A 17672-nucleotide genomic window follows, 5' to 3' on the forward strand; every position below is an offset into this window, starting at 1 on the left:
ACGCCTGACGAAGAACAACCTATCAGACACAGAAGTTGTCATTCATCTTGTAGTTGGGCTCCTGCAGCCTTCCCCAGACCTTTTCTGGAATATCAGTGTCTTATCTGCTGGACAGGTATGTTACATTTTAAAGTATAAAACTTCAAATCAATACATTTTGTCTTACAGCAATTTTGAATTACAAATAAGTCGGAAAGAGGTGTGACTAGCCAACATTTACTTGTTTGCAGCGCTGATACTAGCTTAGCATATCTTGTTTTTGTTGGAACCTGGACAGTTTATCTCCATACACTTTTTAATTTGTGATTAACTTCATTGTATGAATTTAGGAAATGAGGAAATAACACAAGAAAAATGTTTTTTTTTATACAGTACAATACAGTCACAGTTCAATGCTTTGCCAAAACGCGATTATAATAGAATGATTGGTTGAGTTTCAAACAATACATTTTAAGAACATTAAAAATGAAAAAAATCAATTATTATTAGTATAACAAAATGCTGACAATTTCTTTGGTTCTTTAGCTGTATTTTACGTGGAAATCTTCCCGATAATAAATTTGCCAACAAATTGTTACAACAAAGTCAACTATTTATCTAAATTATGAACTACATGACAACATGTCAGAGTACCTAACACGAATTCAAATATTGACCATTCAGGCCATTGTGTTGCTATAAAGACTAACACCCAAACAAATTCAAATTAAAGGCATTGATTTTCATTTTGGAGGCTTCTCTTTTCAAAAAGTCTTTGACCCCCATTTACAGTATTGTGTGTGTGGTTTTTTTTTTTTTCTCATCAATTTTGGTCCACTTGAGTCTTTTTCAGTGACAGGGTTCGAATGGATGCCTCACCACCCCCCCATACAGCTCCATGTCTGCGTCAGACCACGAGATGACATCACCAGCCAGGTGGCTACTGCACAACGCCAGACCCTGGATGTCGGCCCCGCTCAGGACGGAGGACCACATCTGCACATCGGCCAATTCCCCCACGAAGGCCTGCGCGGCATCGAAACGACCACCTAGAGTGTCCTGCAACCAGAATGTAAGTCCTCACTGATTATATCTATAGATTAAAAAATGTCTTATTCATTTGTCCTCACTTGTTCCTGTCCCAGGATAAACACGCCTCCTGCTCTGACAGGATGCCAGGGGGCCAGATCCTCCCCGGACCCCCGCAGGTCACCGTCCTGATAGGCCTCCCAACGCCCGTCTCGCGTGGACCACGTCACGCACACGTGATGCCACCTGCCGTCGCTCAACGTCACTGGCAGAGACGCGACCTACAAGAAAGGTTCGTCAGATTTGGTGCAAAAGTATTGGAACAAATAGCTATCACCCTTCCCGCCCCATCACCTGGTCGTCGATGAGCAGCTCCACTGTGTTGTCCCCCCACTCGATCAACACCACTTCATTGGCCTGGCCTGGCGCCGAATAGGAGAACGGTGTCCCCATGGCGGGCCTGGCGCCGGCCTTAATCCGCAGACACAAAGTGAGTGCGAAGATGTCACGCGGCAGCGTTCGCTTGATGCGCGCGTGCATGTAGCTGGTGCGCATGGGGAAGCTCAGCTGGAAGCCGCCCGCCTCGTTCTTCCTCTTGGAACCTGAAAGTCAAGGTACAATTTTTTTTTTTTTTGTGGAGTTTCATTTTGGGATAAAAGTAATTCTTTTCTGCTTTTAGTGAGAAGTAACCATGCTGAAGAACAGAGTGTGGGTACTTTTGCTTCGTCTGGTATTTTTTTACTTACTAAGTGAAGAAGTTGAATGAGTACTTGTACTTCTATTTGAGTATTCTTTTTTTTTTTTTCCACACTTGCACTTAACTGTCGATTGTGAGTAATTTTCACCTTTATTTGCGTACCTGTCACTTGAAGCTGGCTGAGCATGTTCTGCAATTTGCTACCACTGTGGTGTCCTCCCGTTGGGAGGTGATCATGACTGTCTGCTTCGTTATTCTCATGGCCGCTTTGGTGGCTTTCGTCCATGTGATGGCTTTTGTCGCTGTGCTCGTCAAAGCGTCCAGTGTGGTTGGCGGCCTGGTCGTCGAGGTGTTGATGGTCGTGCGGGTGCAGCTGCTCCTCCAGAGTGTCAATCTTCCTTTGCAGAAGCTCCCTCAGAGAGCTGGAGTAGGTCAGGGATGAGTTCCTCTTCTGCTGGGGAATCACAAGGATAGGTGCTTAGAATGGTTGGTCTCGGCTTTGAATCCTGTGCGTGTTTGTGTGCTTTTATTGTGCTTGAATGCGGCTGTCAGGTAATCCGAGCTTTGTGCATGTGCGTGGCCCGATTACCTCAGTCAAGACAGATCACCGTAATTACTACTGATCTTAGACCCGTGACCCCACCCCCCTCTTGTCCCGCCATCACTACGCAGCTCCTCAAAATGACCAAATAAAATCACGGTGGCCCGTGCTCACTGGAATCGTTCCTACACTTTCTAAGTATATTTTTCTGCAAACAAATGATAAGAGCAAATTTGCTATTATGTGGCATCTCAGTGAAACTATGTTCATTTAGACATAGGTAGTGCTTTGCCGCCATATACCCTGACTCCCACTAACTGTCCAGATTTGACCATTTCAAAAAATTCACAAATGTTTGTTTTCCGCTGCCTACTTTTGAGTTGATTTTTTTTTTAAACAGTTTTACAAATTTTACTTTTCTACTTAAGTGAAGTGCATGCCAGTCTTTGAATTTTTGTAACTTCTCTTTTTGAGACAAGTACCTGTCCATCAGTATAAATTTTGAGTACTATTGTCACCTGTGCCCATCTCACCTGCAGGTTTCCCAGTCTCTCCTTGAGCGCCTGCAGCATCCGTTCCATCTGCTCCGGTGAGGACGTGACGTCGCCCGAGTTTACGTGTTTAACGACGTCCTCCTCGTGATGCTCTGCCCCGTCAGCTCCATCAGAATGCAGAGAGTGCGGTACGAGGTTTCCATCCCGGTTATCGCCGTAGTCCTGGTCCGAGGACGCGCCCGGTTGGTCGTCGTGAGCCGAACCGGCGAAGCCCTCGCATAGAGCGAGCTTGGCCGTCAGCTCCCTGATGGTTTCCCTCTGGTCCAGGATGGTTTCCTTCTGGCTGACAAGGCTCTCGCGGAGATGGAGGATGGTGGTTTTGGCCTCGTCGCTCGCTCCCCACCAGCCGGCAGGAGGTGCGCTTTGATGGTGGCCCGCTCCCCCTGCGCCCAGGCCCGCCGTGGGGAAGCAGGCGGGGTCGGTGTCCGCCGGAATGGGCGTGCACACAAAACGTGGTTGTGCCGAGTGGTAGTCATTCAAATCCGAAGCGGATGACGCGGAAAGGAGGATCAGCGAGAAGAGGACGACGAACGCGTGCAGAGTCTTCCTTATCATCTCCATCCTATTGTCTTAAGACCTGATCATCAAAGTTGAAAGTCCATTGTCCAGGTGGGGTATTGATTTTTGGTTCCTTTGCCGATTTTTCCGATGAAACTGCAAAACAAAAGCCACAGCCCTGATGCATTTTCATCTGTAACTCAAAAATCCCTTACAGTTCAAAACCTTCACAAAGGAGTAAAAAAAAAAAAAAAGATTAGATGGAGTTTGACTGAATGAAATCGTTACATTTAAAAAGGTTCTTGAATCGATTTGTTGGTGGACAACAGATATAAATCAATTTATTGTTGCAGCTAATTTATTGTTTCTTTCGAATTGAATTAATTTGAACCGTTTAGATTTTTGGAGATCTTTTGCATGTGACAAAATATGACAACATAAATTTGAATCGTAATACCACTGAATCAAACCGAATAGAACTGTTCCACTTGAAAATGGTCCGTTTTGTCCTTATGTGCCTATCTATATTTACAAAGATAATCAATCCTAAAATATGAAACATGTCTGTATTATACTAGGTGGTCATTTCCAAATGGCACATGAGTGACCCTGCTGCTAGACCTCAGCGACCACCCGTCGCTCGCAGTGACCTATCCGCAGCGTGTGTGCTCTTTTGCAGCAACCACGTCATTATTTTTTAATAATTTTCTTGCTGTTCTAGTGGCATCGAACATTGAAGTGCCCCAGACAGATGGGCCAAATGGAGAAGCGTATCAGTTGTGATCTCGCCGGCCAGTTAATCAGCACTCACAACGGCTCCATTAACCTAATTACCAGCAGTCGTTGTGCCACCTTAGCGGCAGATCATTCGTCGGCCTTCTCCCGCTCCTCCTCCTTGGTGTCTTTGTGTGTTTGCGATAATCCACAGTGAGATTGCGGTGCCATATGCTAGACTAGAGGTGGATATTTAAGCAGCACCATGAGAGGTCAATTAAAAGCTGACAAGTGCGCTTAAATGTGTGATTAAAGGCTACGAAATGAAGCGGCAAATAAACGACATCATGCTAAATCGCGGTTTGGCTTTACTGTTACCAACTTTATTTTCAACTTGATTTGTGTCAAAATATTTTTTATTCCCCTCAAGTTTAAAAATGACTTCATTCTCTGACGACTTCATGTAAAATGATGCATGTTTTTATTTATTAACAAAATAACTTCTATCTACTGTGACTTTTTTATATAATTATACCGTAACACAAAAAAAACATGATTTTATTCGTCTAAACTTTTTTACTTTCATCAACGTACTTACTTTTATTGCTGTAAAACTATTTTGACTATTTATTTGAATTTCTTACCTATTTATTTGAACATTTTGTCTTGACTTAACGCTCCTTAAATTATGACTCTTCTCATTTCCTTTTCTTTTTGCAACTTTACTCCTTTAATATTATGACTTTAATCAGCTACTTTAAAATCCATAAAAATCCATCTATAATATAATGCAAGTTCAAATTGTAAGTCATCCTGACTGCCATAAAACATCAAACTCCTTTAGGTGTTTCTAAAATGTTCTTTTTAGAAAATCAGAAGCGTTCCTACCTGATATATCCGTCGCTTGAGCGTTTGCACACATGCAGCGGAGTTGTACGCACATTGATCAGATTGCAAGGGATTTATTTACCCCTTCAATCCCTTCCCCTTTATCTCCCTCCCCCCCTCCTCCCTCTGTCTTTGAAGGCCCCGCCTCCAATGGGACCGCTTACCTTCCGAGGATGAGACTCCCGCCTGTACCTGACTCGTCGTCTTGGCAACTACCGTACATGTCGGCACGCGAGCGATTGACCTGATTGGCGCCTCGTTCGACTGGCGGCCCAAGAGGTGGTGGCGGGACATGGCGCCGCTTTAAAGGTTAAAGGTCAGGTAAACATCACAAGCAAATAGGAGCACTCCGGCCTGCTTGGTCATCTATACATAATTAACAAAATGAAAACTGTGGAGTGTGACAGTTCATTAAGAATTGAGTGTCATTTATTGGAATAGTCATAAATTCATCATTTTGTTTTGCATAAGTAGACATCCAAATGGGTCAATCTCCTTGCCAACATCACCCTTGTTATGTGAGATGGGATTGACTCACCTGTATGTTAATAGGTCAGCGTGAGCCACCTTTCGAATTAGGTCTTGACACATAGACACTCACACAAGTACCAATACATTTAACTCTGTTGCCCTCTACTGGCCAAAAGGGGTTTAGCGGTTTATATGCAAAAAAAAAAAAAAGTCACCTGTAATGGTAGAAGTAGAAAGGGTGTGTGTGTGTGGCAGTCATTTTACTCTGGTTTATGTTACCAAATATACTTCCATTCTCGCCCTGGGAACCTAATAAGGCGCTCTAACCCTGTGTATACTCTTCATCCAACAGAAACGAAGCTTAGTGTACAAATTTCACACCAAGTAATTTAATTCTTGAGTAAAATTGAGACAATATCATCGTTTCAGTCTTCATGTTTTTTGTGATGTTTTTGTTAAGTGGTTAAAGTATGTACAGTATATATAAACACGTTTTAACATTTTCAAACAGAGGCAGGATTAATGTGTCCTGTGAGAGAGTAAAAAAAAAAAAAGAGCGAGCCCGATTAATCGAGGTAGGTAACAAAAGCCGGGCCTCTCAAGCCCGGATGTGCCAAGCTCATGAAGAAGAGTGGAGACCATCTTGCGAGGCTGCAGCATGTTTGCATGCCGTGAGGCCTCCTCCAGCCAGGAACAGGAATGTGTGCTACTCTTGATCTATGTAGGCCAGGCCTGTGCTACTTGCATGGACCTTTTCTCTTTTTTTTGGCTTAAAAAGTTCAAGTCATTATTCTCCTGCTGCTATTCAAACCAAGTCCTGTCAGCTCATTGTTATTCAGGCCCAGTGAGGGAGCGAGAGAGTAGCAGGCCACTGGTTTGGCTGACCGGGCTCTGGTGGGAAGCCGAGTGGACGTAGAGGGGAGGGGGAGGCGGCGGAGAGAGCTACTGGACACTTTTTTTTTTTTTTTCATTTTGCATCCGTGAAGGCATGTTGCTAATCGGCTCAGTAATGAGGAGAGGTACTGAACGGCACCAAATATCTGACCTCCATTCTTGTGTGCAGGCGAGGGAGGAAGAGAGCAAGAGAGAGAGCGCATGTGAAAAAGGGGTGGAGGGGAGATGAGATTTAGTGGCCTGCCTGCTCAAACAACCCCCCACTCACTCAAGCCAGCCGGCGCAAGAAAAGAGAGGACAGCTCGCTCGACAATGAGATGAGAACAAGGTAACTTACTTTTTGATTTTTCACTTTTTTTTTATGTTTAAGTGCTGTTTCACTTGCCGCATTAATTAACAGGCTGCAAAAAGGCCACAGGCAAACATTCGTCACCGAACAAAATTACAAAAAACGTTTTCTGTTCGTTTTTTTTATGTGTTGCAAGAATCTTGAAGTTAGTTTTGCTAGGTAAGTGATCACTTTTGGGGGCACTTTGCTTGATTGTGTGGGGGTGGGGATGTTTTTTTTTTTTAGTTTGTCAAAGATGTTCAACTCTGCTTCCTGTTCTTTCCATCAACATTGCTCGTTTTAACCCTTTACTGTACAGGACACTCAATGAAGTACTTTTTACCTGCAAAATTTTCACACTAAGTACCACTTCTGAAAAAAACGTTTGTGTCTCTTTAAAGGGTTTTGTTCCTAAAATGTATATCTAATCCCACTGTTATGCAGTTTGAACATTACCACCGCACTTAAATATAGATAGGAAAAAATAAAAAGCCAGTAATAATTTTATTCAAATGTATTACATATATACATGTGTGTGTTAATTAAAAAAAAAAAAAAAAAAAAAAAAATATATATATATATATATATATATATATATATATATATATATATAAAATTTGTATTTTTAAATCAATTTAAAATTGCATGAATTTAATCCAAATTTCCCATTCTAATTTCTAATTTAAAACTACTTAACAGTAAATACAACTGGATGGATGGACAGAGTGCTATTTGGCGCAATTGTGTTCCAATGCATCAATTTATCCCCCTGCTCCTGCCTTGCACATTTAAAGAGGCTAAAGCAGATGAATGCATCTTCTGTGTCAGCTCCGAACCACCTGCAGCTTTTCCCCTCTTATATGCTAAAAAAAAACTCCACAGCTCCCCCAGAATAAAATCTCTCAGAATATTCTCCACTTTTAAAAGATCTTACAATCTTCCGCTTTTCCCCCCGCCTGCATTCTGTTGTAGCAGCACACACACACAATTGCACTCATGTGGCTCTAATGAGCAAGAGTCTGGGATTTGCCGATCTGGGTCAACATCTTGCCTGTAATGGCACTTGTACAAAAACTGATGGCTGCTCATTTTTTTTGCCACTGCGCCAAGCCAGACGGGACATCCTCTTCATTCTGACACGTGTGACTCCGCAACCCGCGCCACCCCGCTACTTCTTATCTTGGGGAATATTTGGATAGTGCTGGAATTGACCCAGCCAGTCTGGGAGAAGATTGGTGTGAAAATATCTGCTTTTAGTCAAGGGCGTGGGCTCCTATCTTGACGGGAGGTCACAGTGACCTTTAAACACCCTCCAGTAATTTTTTTTTCCCCCCTCACATACTTTGAATAATCACCTGCAATAATCTCACACGTTTGAATGAACACAAAGACGTAATTGTATTTCTCTTCTCCTAGAGCATCCTGACCAAGCAGAGCACGTTTCATCAGTACCAACACGCTCAGAGACAGAAAAAAAAAAAATAGAAGCGCATAATGTCGCGAACGGACGAAGTCAACAAGATGACGGAAAATGTTTATAAGGTATGAACGCTTCATTTTACATTTCACAATTTGTGTCTGACAAGTTGGATGTTTGCCTACAGGGTATTCTGGACCACTTTAACCCCAGTCTGAAGAATTTTGTCACCATGGGAAAACACTATGAGAAAGCCCTCACAGGTTTGTCCAACTATAAAAAAGTCTGCATTTTGTTGAATTCCAGTCTGGGAAAAAAAAGGAACGCTTGCACTGGATGTAGCATATCGCGTGGGTGTATACGATGACCCGATTAGACACTCACTGCTAAACCAGTGCTCATTACAACTTGACGACATTCAAAACAAAAGTGATAACAAAAGTCTTAACAAGGCTGTCAAAAATAATGTCAACAATGTTTTGACCTTTCAGTGTAAAATAGTAGGACAATTGTCAAATTAAATTCGATCTTCCCCAGGAGTGACAGTGGCAGCAAAGGGCTACTTCGACGCTCTGGTCAAACTGGGAGAGCTGGCCAGCGACAGCCAAGGCTCCAAAGAGTTGGGTGAGTGAAAGGGCATCGAAGGACGTCGTTACGAAAGGAAAATCAAAATCAGCCGCTTATAGACTCAAACGATCTAGAGGATTCGGGGCGTGGGGAAATAGTCTGTGAGCCTGGGAGCTTTGTGTTTGTCCAGGATAGAGATGAAGACACAAGAGGAAATGTAGAGAACGAGGAAACACAGGCAAAGGGAGAGAGTGGGCTCATTGTTGGGAGATTAACAACACCACATGATCTCATTGTGATGCCGAAAACAGCGGGGGAGGCGGGCAGGGGTGTCAAGAGGGCGAGATGCCAGCCGCTGCATACTGTGCTGCGCTGTGCTGTGCGGCCCATGCAGAGAGGAGGCCTGCTCCGCTTTGTCAGTCAGGGCTTGTGTGCAAGCGACCAAAACTTTGACGAAACAATTCTGTAGAAATAATATCATGATTATAATTCTCCTTCATAATGTCTTCTTCATCTGTTGAAACTTCAACTGCTACGCTACTATTTTGTTCTCTCCTTGTCGCGCAGGAGACACATTGTTTCAGATGGCTGAGGTCCACAGACAGATCCAGGTGCAGCTGGAAGATGTGGTAAGATGGAGGCAGAAAGCGTCATAGCGTAGACATCAATAGAGACACCAGTGAATATTTATCTGCGTGTCTCTGGCTACTCGTCAACAGCTCAAGTTGTTTCATTCCGAACTGTTGTCCCAGCTGGAGCAGAAGCTGGAATTGGACATCAAATACCTCACGGTAAGTCAACACGAGGTCCTCCCACAGTTGACACATGGTTCACATCACGTTCACCAGACACCTTGTCTAGAAATGAAACAATGATGGGCACTCTGCATCTTCAAGAGTGCTTGCTGATTAATTCAATATGTATGTAAGATATGAATTTGTCCTCCTTCAGGCCACACTGAAGAAGTACCAGAACGAACGACGTTCCAAAACCGATTCCATCGAGCGCTGCCAGGCCCAGCTGAAGAAGCTGCGCAGGAAAAGCTTGGGCAGCCGTCACCCGAACAAGTATGGAGACAGAGAGATGCAGGCGAGTATGCTCACCTCCACCACCATATTGAATATGGTGTCCCGCAGGGAAGCGTTCTCGGTCCCATTCTTTTTTTCTTTGTATGCGCTTTCTTTAGGCAACATAAAACGTCACGTTAAACGTTGGTCGATACACAATTATACATTTCTTTCTCACCAAAGATGAGTCTTACTTTTGTACCCCTAACACTGTAAATAGCTCACTATGAGTAAGTTTAGACGGCAATCTGCATCAGATGATTGTTTTGAAGGGTTAGGGTCACAATGAGAAGATTGAGAGGATTTACTTTATTCACCTAATATGGAAGTCAAGGAGCAAGAATTATTTTCAAGCAAAGGTCAACAAAGCCATGAGTGCTGTTTTGGGATTTATTGTGAAGCAGGAAATGATGTCACTTGTGTTATTTCGGATTTAGAACAATGTACTCGAAAGGTCACTCCAGCTCCTTGTGCGGCTGCAAATCAAGAATGGCTTATTAATGCCCCATCCGTCTGATTGCCTTCTCAGTTTGTGGAGCTGATGAGTCGGCGCCAAGTGGAGTTGGACACGCTGGTCGCTACAGGTTACAGGTCGGCGCTGACCGAGGAGAGGAGACGATATTGCTTCTTGGTGGATCGGCAGTGTTGTGTAACCAAGCTTCTCATCAACTACCACTGCAAGGTGACGTGTTCGGTCAGGCCCTAAAATGAGGGCTTGTCTTGGGTTTTACATGTTTTATTTTATTTTTTTATTATTCTGTATAGGTGAGAGAGCTCCTGTCGCAGAAACTATCGTCATGGCAGCAGTCGTGCACTCATCCGACCAAACTTCCGGAGCGTGCGCTCAACCTGCTGCGTCACACGGCGCCACAGAGCTCCGGGGCAGCCGGGCTCGCCGAGGTCCTCCGACACACCAAGTTGGGCTGCTCTCCGTCAGAACAGGTCAGAACAATGTTGGGGAATACACTCTGGGCTCACAATTCTGAGGTTCACGGTTTGAATTAGTTGTGGTCTTTCATTGTGGAGGTAACCAGGAACTTGAAGTGACTTTTATCTCATTTTCCAGAGGTTGTCAGTTCAAGAAGTCCCACCTCTGTTGAATGGCGACCGTTCCCAGCAGCAGCAGCAACAGCAGCAACAGCAGCAGCGCTCAGTCGCCTCCTCATCCTCCCAGAGCGACGACGCCTATCCTCAGGGCTCTCCTCAGACCTTCCGGCCTGTGACAGCCGCCGCAGGTTCATCAAGAGATGCGTCCCCTCAGCATGGCTACTCTCCCTTGAACGTGTCGGCGACCAGCCCCCCGGCCGATAGCAGCGGCAGCGCCAGCCCAGTCGCAGGCGCAGCGGCCCAGCCCTCCTCTCTCCTCATGGCCGCCAACACCAGCAGCCTATCGCCGAGTCTCATCCCTTCCACCGTCATGTCGCTCGGGCAGGTGTCTCCGACCGGGAGCTCCTCGCAGGGCGTCACCGTGGCCATCCCGCACAGCGCCCCCCACAGCCCAACGCTTCCCCACAGCGCGCCGCTGTCCAGGGCCATGACTCCCGTGCAGCTGCTGCACCAACAGGTGGGCCCGGGAGGAAACAACACGCTCCCTAGCGCTCATCCTTGGCTGATGAAGACTGCCGACATGTGCGCCACGTCAACTCTTCCGTTACCCAAGAGACCTGGCAGTGAAATGAGGCTGGGCGGCTTTCAAGGTAATATGGACCTCAACATTTGAAGGTGGAGCTCATCGACAAATATTTCATCCTTCCCTTTCTCACCCAGGCGCCAGGATGTTGCCTCTTTCTGGGCCCACGCGGGTGGAAGCCATGTTTTCTCACTCGCCCGGTGTGTCAGAAGGCGGAGGAGGAGGAGGCGGCGCTTCCTTGCTGCACTTCCTGCCCGGGGACAGCATCATCCTGCTGATTTCCGAGCCGAGAGACGGGTGGCACTACGGGCAGAATGATCGAACCGGACGGTATGTTCCAAGGCTGCCTCGGTGCCGTTAGATTACAGATGGAAACACGTCAATTGAATAGTAAATTTTTTTTGGGGCCTTTGGCAGAAAAGGCTGGTTCCCTTTCTCCTACACTCAACCACAACATAGCAGGATGGATCACCTCGAGAGGCGAGTCAGCCTCGACTACACACCCAAAAGGTACAATCAATCAATTTACTTATACTGTCGCTGCAACGGTGTACCTAATGAAGTGTCTGGTGAATGCGAATGTGGGCACTAACCAACCCCCCCCCCCCAACCCCGTTCGCAGCTCCTTTTTCCTTTCCAAGGCCAACAGTACCAGCATGAGCCAGCTGGACCAGCTGGTATCGCCCAGTCTCACCCCCGAGTCAGAGGACGAGCGCTCCCTCCCTCCCCAGAGGATCAGCACCTTCCGGCCACGTCCGTACAGCATGGCCGACACCAACAAGGTCGGAGCGGGGTCAGGCAAGTTATCGTTACAGTCAATAGAAAATGAGTCTTTCTTTCTTGTCTACAACAGATCTGTGCACAGTTGGCCTCCTCGCCACCTTCTCCAACAAGGTATTCCCCAGCTGATAAAAAAAAATTTGAATTTTCTTTTTTTAATTTTATTACATTTCTATTTTTTTTTTCCCAGGACCAACCCGTTTGCCCACGTTCGTCTCCGAAGAACCGTCACTAACGATCGCTCGGCTCCCATCATTGAGTGAGCGCTCCAGTTTTGACAACAGAACACATCGTAGTAGTACTCTCCTCTTAATTTTTTAAATAATTAACCTGATGCGAGTTAGATTTATATTTTATTTTTTTAGTATTCCTAAAGGTGAATGTGTGTGCAGGTGATCTGTGATTAGGAGAATACAAATTTCTAAATTGTCCAGTTTGACTAACGCAGAGGTGGGCCACTGCTTTCTGATCAGGCAAATCTTTCAAGAGCTATACTAAAGTTATGAAGAAAAAAAAAGTGTGGAACAAATAATTATATCTTGCAAACGTCCACATTTTAGGCCTACCACTGCGCTAGAGAAACACTAATACTCAAAATCAACACAATTTTTATGATTTTCTTTTGTATATGATCAGTCTGCTGTAATCAACATTTTTAGGTTTCTCTTTGCTATTTTTAGCCTTTTTTTTTTTTTTTTTTTGCTTTTTCGCCTTCTTCACAAAAGTGCTTTTAGTTGAGTGTATTGCAGGACTGGCTCCCATTTTACAGCTTGCCACATGTATAGTCAAGTTTGTGTGCCTTGGGAACAGCTTCCTATTGTAATTGTCTTATAAATTCAAATTGTTGCCTTAGTCCGCTTTAGATTCATGTGTTGATGCTGCTTATAGATGTACAGGTAATAATCGTATAAATGATGATATCACACTCAGGACTGAGTGTGCAGGTGAAGGTTAGGACAGTTTGAGGCCAGTAATCCACAAACATGCTGCTGCTTTGACATCGCGTGTCAACAGTGTTCTCATCTATTTTGGGGTCCGGTACCCTGTGGATCACCCATAATTGACCAAGGATTTACAGTTTAATAATGCAGATGGAAATATTGTACATCTGTAAAATAGCTAAAAAAATCTGTTGTTTTTCTAGAAGAAAAGGTCTCAGTCACATTTTGAGTCAAAGACTCCTATTTCTATAATGGTTTTAGGAGCTTTTTAGAAAGATATTTTATTTTCACGGACCCTTTGCAATCACACAATGGACCATTAGGTGGCCACGGACCACATGTTGAGAAACTTTTTTTAAATTTATATGGAGTGGATTTTCAATATCACCCCCCAACTCCTCCTTGTGTAAAAAGTTAGATCATACTTTTATAGCCTTTGTGAGGTACATTAATCCGTGAAATGATGAATTGTAGCTGAAAAAAAGATTTCTCCCAGTAGCAGCCAGTTTTGAAGAATGCAAAAGAGGACTGACTGTGTTCTCCCCAAGAGTTAACATCTGGAGTGCAGGATGCTTTTATTTGAAATGTTTTTTTCTATAGGAAGAAGAAAGTTGATGAGGTTAAGTTTTAAAGAAAAGGCTATTCCAGTCTTGGGATGTTTTTGATTCCTTTTCAGTCCCCAAAACAAAGCTAGTCATAATGAGTGTTTACCCAGGAGACTCAACAGAATCTTGAATGGATTTAAAGTATTATCAGAAAGTGTTTGAGAAGGTTTACAGGAAAGTTGATGAGAGCCAAGGGAGTGTTCAATGGTAAACGAGATATCAAATGATCTTTTAGTAGCTCTGTAGCCACAAGAAAAATTATTGTGTTTATAAAGTTGACATTCTAACTGCTAATGTGGTATTTTCCATGCCTTTGGGGATGGAGGGGGGGGTGATGATTTCACTTCACTTTGGTTTTAGGACACGAGTTTAAAATGCTTGTGAAGATAAAATGGGTCAACAGTGATCCTCTAAAAAGAAAAGAGTTCTATCACAGAGCATATTATGTAATTACATGATGAAGAGTATACATTCCTCTACCAAAGTGAAATGAACACACTATGCATCTGTTTCTACATTAGTCATGTAAGACTATGTGGCAGCAATTTCCTAACATGTGATAATTAATACTTTGTGTGAAATAAAGAAAAATCTGTGACAGACACATTACCCTTTTTCTTTGTGTTCATTCAAGTTGGAGCTTTCCGGTTAAATCAAAATCAGTGGTTAAGTAGTTCAACGTAAAACGTCTGTTCTCACGGTTCTTCCTATTTTATTCCTTGTGCATGGCGAATAATGATTGTGTGAAACAATGAACTTATTTCAAATTTTAATCAGCTTGGTCAAAGTGCTTGGATGGGATCAGGCTGATGTTGAAACTCCCATGAACTCTCAAGGGAAACAAAAAAAATCAAAATCTAATCCCATTGTTTAATAATCCTGTTTTTTTAAATCATGGTCAATGAGGCAGATACGTTGCATCAAATAGGCAATTTTTATTGGAGGTAATTTACATTTATTGACAAATACGGAGAGGGAGAACAAAGAGAGGAAGAATGTTAAAGTCAAAGGTTTTTGAGCCATTGCAGCCTGTCTCCCCTTTGCTCACACGGATGCACGGGAACATCTGGCAGGTTTCCGTCATCTCGCACAGGAACTGCGATGGGGAACATTTGAGTTATTCGGCACACCAAAAACTTGGGAGAAATACAGGTATTACTGCATAAAGGTTTTTAAAATGTGTGGGAGGAGTAAAAAAATTTTTTTCCATTTGCTCAGGTTTGGAATGTATCCCCAGAAGTAAACTTGTGTACCATTGTCATATGAACAACTGTAATGATAGCCATTAGTAGGAAATAAATCCATGAGCAGGTTGACAGTTGTCACAGACGGTAGTGAGAGTATTTACCTGGGTAGTTGTATGGCACTGCCGAATTGATCATTCCTGAATACTTTGTGAGTGGACTTATTACTGGGAGCACAAGACCTAACAAAAGACGTAATAATTAGTATTTCATTGAACGAAAATACCCTACGGCAATGCTGTTTTGTTGTTAACTCACCCATTAGTCCAATCGTGCATGAGACGAAGATGACAGGCTCCTTATTCCACGCATTCTTTAAAAAAGCTGCAACCCCTACACAAAGGTACAGACGTTGATTAGTATTTTCTTAATTTGAATATTTTACTGAAGGTTCTTTGCTTTTAATGCATGAAAAGCTAATGTTAGCCAACGTTAGCAATAAACTCAAGGTCACACTTGATCATTCAAATTCTACACTGCAATTAGCGTTTCTGATGGATTTCAAAGGAAGATATTTACACAATGCATGAAATGAATTTAGAAATATTAATGTTTAATTCAACCGATTGCCATTTCGAAAAAGACAAAAACAACACGTACCTGCCATCTTGGTTTGTGACGTCGACGAACTGGTGGCTCATGGGAAATGTGGTTTGTGTCATTGTTGTGACGTATAACTCACGCGACTAAACAGAGTCGATGCGAAGTCAGAAGCCAATGTGAATGCTCATTTCGTCTCTGTTGTGAGTTAATAAAGTATTCAATAGCCATTTTCATAAATAACTAGGTGCTTTTAATGTGTTATTTGAAATGTTTGTATCTCAACTTTGAAGAGAGCGTTGTGAATTTGACTGGACATCGACTGCTAAATTCGGTGAGTTACACACCGCTCATGATTGTAGTATTGTACTGTACATACTTTTCTTACAATTACGTTATTTATTATTCACCGTTATCTAAACACCTCAACGACGATAAATGGCTGCAGCATTCAGCAGCAGCTATTCAAAATTTGCCATCTCGTACTCAAATAATGAACACGTCAGAAAACACCAACACAAACACTGGCAGAATTATTTAACTAGACAGCATCATATTGCACTTCATCAACATAGAGCTTTACTGAATGATTCATGACGATTCTGACACTGGAACAAATATTTAAGTTATTTTTCCCCATGGAAGGTTGTTAATGAATTTGAGTCTAAGTCTAATGTAGATTTTCTTTGCAGTTTAAGGTGGCCCAACTCCCATCCCAGGTAATGGAGGACTTCTCTGGTTTGGCACTCCCTCCTCTTTTTGGGGGTCACATCCTGGAAGCAGAACTGGAGCCAGGTGGTGTGGAGCTTGGACCTGGGGAGGTAATTTACATGTCATTTGTTGCGAAGATTTCTGTCCAACTGAAGAGACAATTTAAGAGTACTCGCAGTCATATATTCATTATCCTCTGCAAAGAATACTGATAAGGTGAGACCTCTTAATCAACAGTATATATATCTATGGTATATTGCTTCGCCTGCAGGTGGAATTGGGCCCAGGGGGCAGTGAACTATTGGAGAGCGCCGCCCCAGAGGACGAAGAAAGAAGAATTCTTGATAAGAGGAAATATCTGGCGCTGAACAGACGGTGCAAAGAGATTGAACAGGTCTCGTCTGTGTTCATCTCCAGGCAAATTTGTTTCGAGCATTAGGATAATCAGAAGTGCCATCCGTTTCACGCAGGTGAATCACAAAATCCTCGGTCGCCTTCACCAAGTCCAAAGACTGACACGACGTTTGAAGAAGGAAAGGCGGTAGGAAATCGTTTGACTTGCATGGAATTTCATGAAAAGCCCCTCTTTTTATCTTTTTTTTTTACTTTCTGTGACAGGTTCCTCATGAAGACCCTTGATGCTCACGGAGATGACTACAGAAATGCTCAGCTCACCATGCTGCTGGAGGTCACCTGTTACATAATGGCAATTTTTGCCATGCTTTGTATTTTACAGCTGATGTTTTAAAAAAAAAAAAAAAAAAATCACCTAAATCTTGATTTATAATATTGCACTTAAAAAATGTGTCCCAGGATGAGCCTGGAGCACTTTCGGATGTCGCTGCCGGAGCTGTGGATGATCGTATAAACGGCGTGTCGGGATCTGCCTCATCTCCCGCTTTTCACCATCCTTCCGGGCCCAAGAAGAGAAGACATGTGACGCCCAAGCAAGAGAAGGACAAAGATTTACAAGTAGGCTTTTGGCTCATCCAAATTTCGTGAAAGTGTTCTGCCACTATATTGTGGTTAATATGAATATTGATCGAATAGTAGCTTTGATAAACGGTTCAATTGCCTTTCTCCCCAGAATGAAGCCGACATGTCGGTGTTGTCGGACGCGCAGTTTGGTGACATGCCAAGCCCAACCTCACTATCACATTGACAGAAATAAATGCATGTACATGGCACACCATGTGACAACTAAAGTTAATATGCAGGTACTGTCATATTTGCATGTTTTGTCTTGTAGAACGACATCCCATTCGAACTATTTGTTTTTTTTTCTAATTTTTCGCATTACATTTATGTACATTGTTATTTGCAGTTTTGATTTGTTGATCTGTTGTCAATATTTTGTATCAAATATTTAAAAATTCAATCTTTTACGGCTTTTGAAATGTCGATTACAAACATTAAAAGCAGAATGCTGTCGATGAGGAGTCACTCACCTTTTTAAAACTGAGAGCTACTTCCTTGGCACTGATCAATGTAAAAGGCTGCCAGTTTGATACACACTTCTGAAATCTGCTTACCTTATGTTATTCATAACATTAATGTATGCAATAACACTGATCATG

General features: G+C 43.2%; 4 protein-coding genes across 8 annotated transcripts; 2 read left to right on the forward strand and 2 right to left on the reverse strand.

The window, feature by feature from the left end:
- The first annotated feature begins 268 nt into the window (after positions 1-268).
- On the forward strand, positions 269-14209 carry LOC147052366 (BAR/IMD domain-containing adapter protein 2). The gene is made up of 17 exons (XM_085917661.1): positions 269-1051; positions 1125-3409; positions 5039-6593; positions 8010-8135; positions 8198-8273; positions 8548-8634; positions 9145-9206; positions 9297-9368; positions 9529-9666; positions 10174-10326; positions 10410-10586; positions 10711-11341; positions 11412-11604; positions 11692-11784; positions 11897-12056; positions 12128-12168; positions 12245-14209. Exons 4-17 carry the CDS (start codon positions 8088-8090, stop codon positions 12315-12317), a joined length of 2004 nt encoding a protein of 667 aa, XP_085773787.1. The 5' UTR covers positions 269-1051; positions 1125-3409; positions 5039-6593; positions 8010-8087; the 3' UTR covers positions 12318-14209.
- Positions 278-4993, reverse strand: LOC147052367 (neuronal pentraxin-2). Of its 3 annotated transcripts, none has more exons than XM_085917664.1 (6): positions 4901-4993; positions 2780-3454; positions 1868-2156; positions 1363-1610; positions 1110-1289; positions 278-1038 (listed from the first exon to the last, which is right to left on the reverse strand). In XM_085917664.1, exons 2-6 carry the CDS (start codon positions 3359-3361, stop codon positions 829-831), a joined length of 1509 nt encoding a protein of 502 aa, XP_085773790.1. In that variant the 5' UTR covers positions 3362-3454; positions 4901-4993; the 3' UTR covers positions 278-828. The 3 variants fall into 3 exon arrangements, with proteins under 3 accessions (XP_085773790.1, XP_085773788.1, XP_085773789.1); XM_085917662.1 differs by having other exon boundaries at positions 1868-2159; XM_085917663.1 differs by lacking the exon at positions 4901-4993 and having other exon boundaries at positions 1868-2159; positions 2780-3674.
- A 306-nt stretch (positions 14210-14515) lies between the features above and the next one.
- On the reverse strand, positions 14516-15522 carry ndufa3 (NADH:ubiquinone oxidoreductase subunit A3). Its single transcript, XM_085918138.1, has 4 exons — positions 15445-15522; positions 15103-15177; positions 14949-15026; positions 14516-14696 (listed from the first exon to the last, which is right to left on the reverse strand). The coding sequence occupies exons 1-4, from the start codon at positions 15449-15451 to the stop codon at positions 14605-14607; spliced, it is 252 nt and encodes an 83-aa protein (XP_085774264.1). The 5' UTR covers positions 15452-15522; the 3' UTR covers positions 14516-14604.
- On the forward strand, positions 15522-17528 carry tfpt (TCF3 (E2A) fusion partner). 3 transcript variants are annotated; one of them, XM_085918136.1, is made up of 8 exons: positions 15532-15587; positions 15678-15718; positions 16077-16205; positions 16367-16489; positions 16566-16636; positions 16714-16783; positions 16909-17067; positions 17183-17528. In XM_085918136.1, exons 3-8 carry the CDS (start codon positions 16107-16109, stop codon positions 17255-17257), a joined length of 597 nt encoding a protein of 198 aa, XP_085774262.1. In that variant the 5' UTR covers positions 15532-15587; positions 15678-15718; positions 16077-16106; the 3' UTR covers positions 17258-17528. The 3 variants fall into 3 exon arrangements, with proteins under 3 accessions (XP_085774261.1, XP_085774262.1, XP_085774263.1); XM_085918135.1 differs by having other exon boundaries at positions 15522-15718; XM_085918137.1 differs by lacking the exon at positions 15678-15718 and having other exon boundaries at positions 15538-15587; positions 16083-16205.
- The last annotated feature ends 144 nt before the right edge of the window (positions 17529-17672 follow it).

Source organism: Syngnathus leptorhynchus, chromosome 8 (assembly GCF_054491065.1).
Source record: "Syngnathus leptorhynchus isolate UIUO chromosome 8, UIUO_Slep, whole genome shotgun sequence".
Lineage (NCBI taxonomy): Eukaryota > Metazoa > Chordata > Actinopteri > Syngnathiformes > Syngnathidae > Syngnathus > Syngnathus leptorhynchus.